At 45.3% G+C, this 13338-nt stretch overlaps 1 protein-coding gene across 3 annotated transcripts in view; it reads right to left on the minus strand.

The window, feature by feature from the left end:
• The window catches only part of WSCD2 (WSC domain containing 2), a 124426-nt gene that overhangs the window by 45402 nt on the left and 65686 nt on the right, over positions 1–13338 (minus strand). For 2 of the 3 annotated variants that reach the window (XM_032168787.2, XM_032168788.2), the window contains exons 2-3: positions 10965–11897; positions 775–889 (exon numbers count right to left, since the gene is read on the minus strand). In XM_032168787.2, coding sequence (XP_032024678.1) covers positions 775–889; positions 10965–11346 — 497 coding nt within the window. In that variant the 5' untranslated portion in view covers positions 11347–11897. The remainder of the gene's footprint in view (positions 1–774; positions 890–10964; positions 11898–13338) is intronic. The other variant, XM_032168789.2, reaches the window with a different exon arrangement.

Genomic DNA, 13338 nt, shown 5'->3' on the forward strand with positions numbered 1-13338 from the left:
CCCCACGGTGCCCCCAGGGGTCCTGTCCCTGTTCACCAGGCCTCTGGGGACTTGTCCACTCTCAAAACATCAACTCCCTCCCCCCTACTCCCAGTGCATGTCTAATAAAAATCATCGTTGTCTTCTTAGATTGGAAAACACTGTCTGAACAGGTAAGTGTTTCTCCCTTGGAGAAAAACAAGGAGTTTATATACTGAGAAACTATTAGATACCTTCACCTTACCCTCCATGTGGACATCTTGCAAGCCTTATGCTTACAGCCCTCATCTGCATGCACACGCACATCTAATGGAGTATTTCTAAGTTGTGTGCAATTCTTCACAATCTTGCATGCTCTCAACACAGTGTTGTACATTCAACAAATGCAATCAGACACCTACACACATAAGCACAATTCTCAGCCATTGCACACATATTCACAAAGACTCCTGCATACACGGCCACTATTATTTAAAGATCATTGCATATTGGCATTAAGCTCACAAACACAGCTAGCTGACCCTGTATCCTGTATGCTACAAAATTGTTCCCAGACACAGTATGACACAGTTGCACAACCACAGACTTCCATAGATCAACTCTTGAGCAGTCCTCAGTTGTATGGATGTGCTCATACACATACACACCATGCACACACACCCTTGCATCAACCTTTCCTGTGGTCATGTGCTCACCCTTCAACACACCCTCCCATAGCAGGGCAAAGAATACCACAGGCAGGAATCTGAGAAGGAAGGGCCTGAAATGGACAAGTCTGGGATGCTGGGACCCTACCGTTCAGCACAGTTGTCCTGGCAACGGAAGATGGTCATCTTTTTGTAGTCAAAAAAGGACACTCCTCGAAGGGCCCGACTCTGGGTGTCATCCAGGTAGCAGCCGATGTACTTGGCTTTGGGGAAAGGAAAACATCAGAGATGGCTGGGGACAAAGCTGCAAGGGTTACAGGAGGAAGTCTCACCAATGTGTCTCTGGTTATGTGACCTTGTTGACCTTTTAATGTCAAGTCCTTCCTTTGGGCAGAAATGAGAGAGTGAAAGTCATTTGTCTTGGCAGAACCTGGTCTAGTCAGGGCAGTGGAGACCAACAGAGAGGAGGGAAGCCTTCTGTGGGCTGCAGCCAAGCCCTTGAGGTCACCTGGTGACAGCTGGGCATCCAGGAACCCAAGCCAAGGCCATTCCCTAAGCACCAAACAGAGCTTCCTGTTTCTTGCATTAAGACAGCTCTAAAAGGCTTAACATTTGACAACATGTTACTATCTCTACAAGCTGCCTTAAGACATTTATTTTTCCTTGGAAAGTGCCCTGGACTTAGCTATCTCAAGGTCTAGGTCCTCATTTCACTTTGTTTACTTCCTAGCATGGGCCTAGAAAGTTAAAGCCAGATAACCTTTCAGAGACCTAGTTTTATTTGAATCAGGAACAAAAATAACAATCCAGTGAGGTTAAAATAGAATGATTTATGTAAAAGTTTCTACCATAGTGTCTTGCATATGATGGGCATCAAATTAAGATGAGTAGAATAAGAAACTGGCCATTCACAGTGCTGTGTAAAGTACTTTACAGTTTTCCTCTATTGTGGGTCACGATGATCAAGTTTCCATTCAAAGGAAAATTTTAAATAATGTGAAATAGCCATCCAATTATAAATCATACACTTAGTTTTCTTAAAGTAGTAAACATTTTTCCTGTACTTTATGGTAAATAGTAACCCCCATACATGAAAATTGCACTTCACCATTTATAATGTCTTTTCCCATATGTTTTTAAAATTATTATTATTATTATTTGGACATCCACTTTGGTAAGTGCTTTATATACATTGTCTCCTTGCAGCCTTACAGTGATCCTATGAGAATATTATTACCATTTTATACAGAAGAGAAAAGGGCCTGGAGAAGTCACTTGCTCAAAGTAACACAGTTCATATGTGTGGATTCAGAGCTGAAGCCAAGCAATCTGGCTTCAGAGCCTGTGTTCTGAACTGCTTGTTTCTGAGTTGGGGGATCTTTGTAATGCCCCCATGTGAAGTGGAGAACACTGACACTGTCATGCTCTTAGACGATTTAACAGTGACCCAGAAAGGTGAAGTGGCCTCCCTAAGACCCATAGCTAATTTTTCACAGAATAAAGGTTTAAATCCAGGTCTATGAGACCCCCAAATCAGTAACTGGAGGTTAGACTGAGGATCCAGCCAGCACTTGGAATTAAATGTCCCTTATAGGGGAATGATTGAAGAAAATACTAAATGCCACTTACTCACTTCCTTGCTAGGCAGCTGTCTAGTTTAAACTGTGAGCTTCTTTCCCCACTTCCTTGTGGTGGACAGCAGGATCTAGCAGAGAATGCAGGCTCATTACTGAGCAATCACTCCCCTGGACATGGCTCTGCTAAGTGCACTATTTTTTTCAGCCCCGCTGGAGATGTGTCTCGACCTGATCACCTTGAATTTCCTTCATAAGACAGAGGTGATTTGCTCGACTAAGAACAGTCCATCTTTAAAAGAAGCATTGTCTCCCTGGAGCAGGCACACCAGACAGTGACAGCCCTGGAGAAGCCCGGGTCTTGTCTCTGTGCTTGTTCAACAGCGCGTGCCCCTCCCATCACAGATGGAGTCACAGCCCTTGACTTGGGGCACGAATGCTGTTCATACCTGAGCTGGGAGAGAGCACTTTGTGGCCACGTGGGCAAGGGCTGCACACTAACTTCAGTTCAGCCATTCCCTAGAGGACTGAGTGTCTAAAGATGCACTGTAGGATAGGCAGGAGGGAAAAATAGAGGGAGCTGGAAGGAGAAAGAGAAGGAAGGAAAGGAAGGAAGGAGGGATGATGGAGTAGGGAGGGAGAGAGAGGGAAGGGAAGAGAGGGGGTAAAGTTTGATTTATTTTGGTGGCCTGAAGTCTTTGTCATCAGATCAGCAGATTGTGTATGTGTGTGTGTGCATGTGCGTGTGTGTGTGTGAGAGAGACAGAGAGAGACAAAGACAGAAACAGAGGAGACAAAACTATCATGTGTTGAACACCTACTACATGCTATCTACTTTACTATGGGCCATGTCTCATTTTTTAAAAATTCAATCTTCACAAACTTCTTATGAACCCATTTTAGAGATGAGGCAACTGATCATAGTGACTCTTCTATATGTTTACCTTAGAAGCAAATCTTAGTTTGGGCATATTGTGTATGTTCTGACTGGTAACTACTCATGTCACATCTGCTTTTCCTCTTTTCAAAATGCAATGGGAACCTATGTCATCTGTCCAAGTTCCTACAGCTTGTAGCATCTGACTTCAAATTAAAGCCCAGGTCTGTCCTCCAACCATCTTATACTTGAGGAAGTTTCAATTCTCTTTGGCAACCCCAAGACCTGAAGGGGAGGAATGCTCATGCTGCAGAAATGCTGGGCTTGAATTTGGATGTGATAGGACTTTGGGTGACTTCACCTTAGGGTAAGGATAGGCACATTCGGCTACCTATGGAAGAGTGGATCATGTTAGATAAGATTTTTATAAGCAAATTAATGGGAGTAAAGATGTATGTGGGCATGTCCATTGCATGTCCATCATGGAGTGAAGGGGTGGACTGTAGTGGACTGTTTGTGCCTTCAAAGCATCTGCTCTAGATAGGTTTTTCCATCAGCAGACCTTACTTTCCCTGACCACAGGAGACATGATGACCTTGGCAAGGCCAATCATATTGTCCATCCCAGCAGCCAGTGACTGCTTCAAGGAAGGACACATGACCCATTTGTTGCATTCCAATAGAGTAAAGCTGGGAGGAAGAAATCTGCCTCTCCCAGGTGCTATAACCCCAGAGCTACCACCAGCCCAGTCCCTGGCACCAAGGCCAATCTGTGTAGGAGAACAAACAAGCCAAGGCATAGAAGAGCAGAGATGACAGTGACAGGAAGAAGACCACCAATTATACATTTGAAAATCCAGTCCAGCAGAGCCACTGCTGTAGTTTGATGACATGACACAATGCATTTTCTTCTTTAGCTTAAGCTGGTTCAAGGTGGATTTTTGTCCCTTGGCACCGGGGTAGGGGGAGCACTAACTACTACACTGATACTCAAGCTTAGCAACTTGCCCGAGTCCACCCCACAGTGAGGGTCTCAGACCAAATCCATGCCCAGGTCTGTCTATTCAAATTTGCCCCTTCCTATATGCCACACTGAGTCCAGGATTGGGAGGAGATGTCTTGGGAGGAGGTGTCTCCCCAGAGAGACCTGCCCAGGAGGAGGAGGGAGCTGGGAAGTGGCATGGTTCCTTGGGAGAAGATCTGGGATTTTTACCATAGGACCATCTTCCCCAAAGCCTGGGCTTTTAGTTATTTGTTTTTAAGCTTTATTTTAAGTGCAGGGTACATGTGTAGGTTTGTTATATAGGTAAACTCATGTCACGAGGTTTGTTGTACAAATTATTTTGTCACCCAGGTATTAAGCGTAGTACCCAATAGTTATATTTTCTCCTCTTCTCCCTCCTCCTACCCTGCACCTTCAAGTAGTCCCCAGTGTCTGTTGTTCCCCTCTTTGTGTCCATGTGTTCTCATCATTTAGCTCCCACTTAAAAGTGAGAACATGCGGTATTTGGTTTTCTGTTCCTGCAGTAGTTTGCTAAGAATAATGGCCTTCAGATCCATCCATGTTCCTGCAGGAAACATGATCTTATTCTTTTTTATAAGCCTGGGCTTTTAAATGGTGCCCTATCCCCTTCCTCGCACCAGACCAGGCATCAGGCTGAGATGTCCCACACAACAGGCGCTCAAAGACTTGTTGAATGAACGAATGATCCTGTTTCCTTATCTGTCAACAGGAGGGAGAGGAAGATACATGGTTCTTTATTAATGCTTTTGGAAAACACAGGCATGTTATGCATCACGGCCTGATTAATGGGCTGACCTCCATGGATCAGGATATCAATATTGAGTCAGTTTCCTTCCTGTCTTGGGAAAGATCTGGTGACCCCTTTCCCACGGACCTTTGGTGCAGGCTGCGACCAATACAACCATGGTCCCTGTCCTCAGAGTTGTATCACCCTGCTGAGCTCATTAGCATGGTTACTGCCAGCCCACTAAAATCCTCTTCAGGCATTCCTCAGGGCTCCACCTTCAAATCCTGCTGTGGTAGCAGAATCTCTCAGAGACAGGAGGTCAGATATGTAAAACAGGGACAAAATCACAGGCCACTTGAGGGTGGATTAATGGCCACGTTCACATAATCTATCAGTTCGTCTCCACAGCAGTCTGTAGACTGCTGAAATGGCAAAGTCACCCCGGCTGGGCTATTTATCTCCAGTATAGAAACCGGCATCTGAAAAGAACCCTCCTGGTGGCAGTTTTTTTCCCCCTTTACTTTTTTCTTCTGCTACAATTAATCTTTTCATGAAATTTTGCTCTCTTCAATGAAGGTGATTTGTTGAAAGGGTAGCTAAACATGAACTAATTTGTATGCCTCTGATTTATAGTTTGTGAACAGATTCACGAATAGGAGGCCTCACGCTGTACTGGAGTCAACCAGATCTGGGTTCAAATCCCACATATGATGCTGCAATAGCCTCAAATATTACTCAAGCACTTGGAGGTGCAGTTCTCCACCTGAAAAGTGGGAGCAAAAATTCAACTAGGGTTGCTAGGCTGAATTGTGTGCCCTGTCCACCCCCCCAACAAAATGACATGTTGAAGTCTTGACTCTCAATTCCTTAGAATGTGGCCTTATTTGGAAATAGGGTCATTGCAGATGGAATTTTGTTATGAGGCTGAACTGGAGTAGGTTGTGTCCCAATCCAATATGACTGGTGTCCTTATAACAAGATGGCTATATGAAGACACAGAGGCAGATGAAGGCTATATGAAGACACAGACGCAAACGAGATGGTCATGTGAAAATGGAAGCAGAGATTGGAGTAATGTGGCTGCAAGCCAGGGGTTGCTGAGGATGGCCAGGAACACTGGAAACCAGGAGAAAGGCATGGAACAGAGTCTCCCTTTGAGGCTTTGAGAGCGCATGGCCCTGCCAACACCCTGACTTCAGATTTCTGGCCTCCAGAATTGTGAGATAATAGATATCTGTTGTTCAAGCCACCCAGTGTGTGATACTTTGTTATAGCAGCCTGAGAAAGCTAATACAAAGATATTGTTAAGCATGACCTAAGTAACATTAATTTGATGCATTGAGCCTATCACAGGGTCTGGCACAGAAGGAAGACACAAGAAATACTTTTTCTCCTGGAGATTCTCTGAAACACTGGAAGGTGGTCCCTCCAGAAGACCAGCCAGTGCTGCCCGGATTTCCTTGTACCGGCGATGGAATTTCCTGCTCATATCTAGGCTTCCCCAGGGCAGAAGGGATGCACCACTCACTTTGGTCAAGGCATAAGGATCCTACATACTAAGCTCACCCATCTCCTCTCCCAGAAAGCCAGCTGTGATACCCTATGACTGAATGAGGTCCCTCCTTTGGGGTCCCCCAAAACTTTTCTAAATTTTCTTAGTATTGTCCATTATTTTTTCAAATTAGAAATAATTTTGGCTTATTGTAGAAGAATTTTTAATAAAATGAAAAGGTGTTATAATGGGGAAAAGCACAGCTTTTTCTTCTGAGGAACAGTCACAACCTGTGCTTGAATCATTCCTGTATCTCCACCTCCCAGCAAAGATCTGGGCATGTAGTAGGTGTTTGATAAATTTGGAATGAATGAATGAATGAATGAATGAAGTTAGAGATCATATATTTTAAGAAAGAGGTAGTACAAGTCCAGTGGTTAAGAATAAGGGCTTTGGACTCTGATCAAATTGGGCTGGAGTCAGCTCTGCCTCTTGGCATCTGTGTGATGTTGGGCAAATAATTGAACCTCTCTGAGCCTGTTTCTTCATCGTGAAATGGCACTCAATATTTTTACCTGATATAAAGCTGAAAGGAGAATATGGACAAACAGTCCCTGACACAGAGCACCTCAGTAACCTGCAGCCATTGCATCTCCAGCTGGAGGAGATGGGAAGTGGGTGCTCCTGCTATCCTTCCAAAAAATGCAGACTAAATCTTCCCATGGCCACCTTCACACCCAGCCCAAGCCTCTCTGTAATCTCATGGAAATAGAAGCAGCACAGCCTTTGAAGTCAAAGTGGGTTTAGCTCCTGGCTCTGCCCCAGATTAGCTGTGTGACTTTAGGAAATTCACATTACTTCTATTCCCCCGTTTTCTCCTGCAAAATTACAGTATAAATAATAATAGCTGGCATGTATTAAGGTGGTATGCCAGCTTATTATAATAATAATAGCTGGCATGTACTTTCTGTACACTGAGAAGTGATGTGATGTAGTGGTTAAGGTTCAGGTGTAAGACTTACAACACCTGGGTTCACATACTGGTTTACTCCCTCCCCCAGGTGGGTAATCTTGGGCAAGTTACTTAACTTCTCTGTGCCTGAGTTTCCCTCCTGTAAGATGGAGTTAATAACAGTGTCTATCTTCCTTCATTACTAGGAAGATTATGTGATGTAACAGACGTAAATGCTTTGAACAGCACCTGGCACTTAGAGAGCACACGCTGAACTGACCTTATGTAATCATCACAATGCCATCTGATGTTAAGTACTTTTTATCCCAAAGAGGAAATGGTGTGTCAGAAAGGTAAAGCGACCTGCCCAAGGCTGCACAGCCAGCAAGTTGCAGAACTGGGATTTGAACCCTGATTTGGCTGCTCAAAGTACAGGCCTTCACACGGCCATGTGAACCTAGAGAGGCCTAGGTAAATGACTGGCACATGGTAGGTGTCAGTTACACCAAAGAACTCAGACTCCTGCCCAGCCTCAGCTCAGCCTGGGTGCAGCTCCTCCCCTCCCACTTCTGGGCCATGATGGGCTCTGAATCCTCTACGGCTTGAGTCCTGCATCACTGCATCAAGCAGAGCCCTTGCCAGCCTTGGAGAAAACAAAATGAGTTTAGCGTCAGGCTGAAGAAGCGTCTCATTTTTATTAGCGTTAATCTAATATGTTGTCTTTCCTTGCTGAACTCTGAATAAGTTAATCAAGGACAGGCTGGATTTGTGCTTTCTTAATAATACTGCCTGATTCCAAAGGCTGTCTGCTGAGAGCCCTGGGCTTGGGGCTACGTTCTTCTTTTCTCTTCCTTCTCTCTGCACTTTATACAATATATAAGATTGCTGGGTAAGGCATGGTGGGGGTGCAATTGGCATGGTATAGAAGAATTCTCACAAGCTTTGGAATTAAACAGACCTTGTTTTAAACCTCAGTTCCTCCACTATTGACTTGTGTAAACTAGGGTAAGTGATTTCTTTCTGGATCTCAGTTTTGCCGTCTGTGAAATGGAATAACAATCCCTAACTTACTGGGTTGTAGTAATTAAATGAGTCAATGAAACACATAACATGGTCTAGCCTGTAATGATCATTCACTAGATATCAGCTAATATTACTACAAATAACAAGGACAGCAACTATTAAGTGACCTATTACTATGAGCCAGAGGATATTATAAGCATGTTACATATATCATTTCATTCAAATAATACATGAAAAGCAAATAGACAAGTGGTTGGTGTGAAGTAGGTACTCAAGAAATGGTCATTATTATTAGCGGTATTGATGGTAGTATTTCATTCTCACAACAAATGAGAAGCATTGTCATTTGTGTATCATCTACACCATAAGGAATTCATATTCTGTCAGGGGACATGGACAAACATACACAATTGCCATTCATATAAGGGCCATGCCAGGGAGCATAGAGGAAGAGCATTTGATCAAGCCTGTAAGGGGATCAGGGAAAATTTCTTGAAGATTAGCAAAGATGAGACTTGGAGGAAGAGTAGAGCTAATGCTGTAGAGGTACTCCAGGCAGAGGGATAGTCATTCATTCGTTTATTCATCCAGTCATTCACCCATTCAACAAATAGGTGTTCAGCAACAGCACTTAGCCAGGGGCTGTCCCAGGTGCTGATAGAACACAGACAGGCGGGACAGGAAATAGCCCTGCCCTCCTGGAGATGACAGTCCAGTAGAACAGGCTGATCTTAAACAAAGAGGCAAACACATAAATGAGATGCTTTCAGATGGCGATAAGTGTTATGATGAAAATAGAGTCAGGGAATGTGGTTGTGACTGAGTAGGAAGTGGGGTTATTTGAGTTAGGATGCTCTGGGATGGTCTCTGTGGGAAGGCGAGGTTTGATTAAAGACTTGAAGGAAAGGAAGAAGGGAGCTATGCAAACATTTGGGGAGATGGCATCCCAGATAGAAGGCACTGCATATACAGAGATCTTAGGGTAGAAACAGGCTTGGTGTGTTCAATGAACTGCAAGGACAGTGGGGCAGAGCATGGTGAGGGGAGTGGCGTTATAAGATGAGGTTGGAGAGGTGGACTATGGGAGGGGTCTGGAATTTGTCCTAAGCATTATGGGGAGCATATCTCAAGGTGTTGGCTGGCGAGGACTTTGGGGCTTTCAAAGGCCAGAATGGAGTTTGGAGTGGCTGGGGTGCAGCACTTCACACCTCACCTATACCTATAAGATGATCCCCAGGGAGATCCCAGGAGCACTTCCTGAGCACCTCTAAGTACCTACTCAGTGCTAGGCCTTCATGACCCTTGTCTCATTGAACTCTCAGGAGCATCCAGTAAAATCCCCATTTTACAGATTTCAAAACTGAGGCCGGAGAAGGTAAAATCATTTGCCTCGGCCACATGGCTGGTGGGGGTAGAGCCGGAATATGAATCCACATCCTCTGATCCATTCTACCACCTCCAACATCTCCTTTGCCTCCCTGTGAGCGTTGGTTCTTGAAGAAGCAGAAGTCTAGGAAATTACTGAGGGCAGAAAGATAGAGTCTTCTAGATGGTTCCCAGGCCAGGTCGGGGGCAGGACTGGGGCAGGAGAATGTGTTCCAAGATGAATCCCCTCCATTAATCCTGCTTCCTTCCATGGTAGAAGGGTTTTTTATGAGCTGAATCACAGTAGAACACAAAGGCTAGTGAGGTTTTCCATCTGCCCTGATTGGTGGTTTATTCTCCCAAACCATCTGGCCCAGATTTCTGAAATGTCCATTTGTGTTAATCTTATGAATTGTAGGGGTTGTGGGTTCCTCCCTAGCATACTGGTTGGATGGGTAGATGCCAGTGGACTCTAGGAGACAGCCTTAGAGAACTGAGCGTTCAGGCCAGATGGATCAGATTTAAACTCTGTTCCTGCTGCTGACCAGCTGCGCAGCTTTGGGCAAGTGTCTTCCCTTCTTCAAGCCTCAGTTTCCACATCTGTTAACTGGGCACAGGATCATAGGGGCCTTGTTTAAGCCCATGAAGTGTAATGAAAATCAAATAAGGTAATGCACTCATGAAGAAAAGCCTTTTTAGATTATAAATGGCTGAGAAAATGCAACGAAATCTATCCAGGGCAATGATCTCCCCTGAGTTCCATCACCAAGGGACCCAGCAAGATGGACTGAGAGACAGTCTGGTGGAGCAGAAGCTCTGCCACTTAGCTGTGTAATCTTGTGCTCTTGGTACCTCACTTTCCTCATCTTTAAAATGGGAATAAATAAAATCTATCTCCTATAGTTGTGGTGATGTTTCTATATGTGTAAAGTGCTTGGAAACAGTACTTGGTGCCTAGTAAGTACCCAATAAATGCTCATTGTTTTTATTTTCATGTATATTTAACAAGGACTGTGAAGGGCTGCAGGGGAGAGTCAGACTTTGACCTCTGATAGATGTGGAGTTCAAATCCAAACTTGCCTGTTGACAAGCTGTGTGACCTTGGGCAAGCTGCTTCATCTCTCTGAGCTTCAATTTTCTCCTCTGTGCAATGGGGATGATAATGGCAGGCGCTATCTATTTATAGCTACAACTATATGACAGCTGGTTCCTGTTAAACACTGAAAACTGACAGCTGTTATTACATTGTTAGAATCTCCTCCCTTCTCCCCAACCCGTCAGTGTCCAGATCTTCCTCGCTCTTACCTCGCTCTTCCTCCTTCTCCCGGACAACCCTCCCCTTGAGGGCTCGGCTCCAGGCTCCACCGTAGTCACCAAGTTTGGCTCTCTCATTCCCATCCTTGCCTTTGAACCAGGGTCCATACCTGCGAGCGATGCTCGAGGCTTCACCTGTGTCCCGGAAACCTCTGCCCAGATGCATGTCACCCAAGAAGGGCAGCTCAGCACCCTCAGCTGGGCCTCCTGCAGCGGCGGGGTTCGCCTGGTTCCCCGAGACAGCGGGCTGGCCCACAAAGCCAGAGTGAAGGAAGACAAGGCTCCCAGCAGTCAGGTAGAGTGCCAGGAAGGTAAAGAAACGCACAGGTTTCCGGCGGAAGTACCGCTGGAATTTGAACCAGAGCTTGGCCATAACGGGATCATTCCGGACTGGCTCTCTGGGGCTTGGCTGAGGTGCTTGGGAGGGGATGGAAGAGGCTTGGTTTCCCAAGTTTTCCTTAGGGATGGAACACTTGGGGGTCCTCAGTCTCACTCTTCCTGAAAAAGTGATCACCAAGGCCAGAAGGGGAGGGCAAGTTCAATGCTTGGCTGAGGCCATGAGAAAGGACGGAGCTTACCAGCCTTCCCAAACTCAAGATGAGCTTCTTTGAGCCAACAAAGGGGTTTTGAGGCTCAGAACACACATAAGTTGGTCCCATTTTCCTACATATTGTTCTTCACTTCAGAGTGTTCCCAAAGAACTGTGACAATAGCAATTGGAGAAGGTTTCTGAGGGTTACCAGCAGCTGCAGTTCACTTCTTGCTCTTTCTCTGCTCCTCAGCCCAATGGATCTGGGTTATTTCACTGGGGGCCTTGTTTCTGGCCTCTTCCCCAGCTGAAGACCAAGCTTGGCCTTTCTACCTCATGGGAACAGAAGCTGGTGGGTCTCCATCCAGTCAGGCATCAGGACTCAGGGATGCCACCTGCAAAACAGCAGAGACACAGGCATGAGAAGCCCCTTCACCAAAGCACAGAACCCAGAGTGTTCTTGAGCATCCTACAGGGAAATGCAGAGGCCCGGAGAGGGGAGGAAACCACCAATGGCATGAAACAGCTTAAGAGCAGTGCTGGATAAAGAGCATCTCTGAGTCTTCTAGAACACTGCCTTTTTCTTGACACCAAACTGGGAATTTGGGGGCCTGGATCCTAGTGGGCCCTAGTTTGGGGACAAACTTTGTCTTGGACAAGCACAGGTTCTTATGGGCCAGTGGTTTGCTTTGCTCCATACTTCCTATATATTTGTCAAATATACACTGATCCAAGGATTCCCTTAAGTCTGAAAAGTACTTTCAAGGTCCTTGCTGAACTACCTGCTGAACCTGGGCAATTCTGAACCAGACCAGATTCATTCATTTTTTTTTTTCCAACAAACACTCAGTGAGACCTACTTTGTGTGAGGCACTGTCCTAGGTGCTGGAAATTAAGCTGTGAGCAGCACAGGCAAAATCCCGTCTTTCATAGAGCTCACATTCTAGTGGGAGAAATAAAATCCATAGCCCCTCTCCTCTATCCAAGGAAGAAAAGGAAAAAGAAGGAAAGTAGGGTTATTTAGCAGCATATTTGTCCATTCAGTGTTTGTTGAGTGTCTACCATGTGCTCAGCTTTGTGCCCAGCCATCTACACTTGTCTCCTTTATTGCTCTCAACATTCCTATGGGAGGTAACTATTTCCCTATTTTACGGATAGGAAATGGAGGTCACACAGCTGGTGAGTGATGGAGCTGGGATCTGGACCCAGGACAGTCCAAATCGCAAATCACAGCTCTTAATCAGTGTCTCTTTGACTCTGCCTCTTTCCAACATAGTCTGGACATCACTTGAGAATTCAGAGACAGCCCCCCAGACAGTAGCCCATCCTTACAGCCTCTCAGTTACCAGCATCGCCCTTTGTCAGGGTCTCCCAGGTGTGGGTCTGAGAAACAACTGATTCAGAATCACCTGAGAACCTGGTGAATATAGATTCCTAACTTTTCCAACCAGAATGTCTGGTTGAGGGGGAAACCCACAGCTGTAACCAGTGCTCTCAGATAATGGTAATGAGCACAGAGAGTTGAGAACCACAGCTTTATGAGTAAGTGTTCAGGATCATCAGTCAAGAGGAAAGATACAATGTAAATTAGAAAACAGAAAACCCCATTTAGGCAATGCTTTTTCATATTACCACCAGCAGGGGGCCCCATGACCATCTTAGCCAACGCCTGAGATTCCATAGTCAGCCAATGGAAGATACAAATTGTAACATACTCTCCTAATCCAGACAGTAGTGTGGGCATTTAACTGTGGTTTAAGGTAGAGTTCGCCATCCCACTTATTCAAGAACTAAGTACTGAGCACATACTATGCACCAGTCACCCTTGTAGGCACT

This window comes from Hylobates moloch, unplaced genomic scaffold, assembly GCF_009828535.3.
Source record: "Hylobates moloch isolate HMO894 unplaced genomic scaffold, HMol_V3 SCAFFOLD_12, whole genome shotgun sequence".
Lineage (NCBI taxonomy): Eukaryota > Metazoa > Chordata > Mammalia > Primates > Hylobatidae > Hylobates > Hylobates moloch.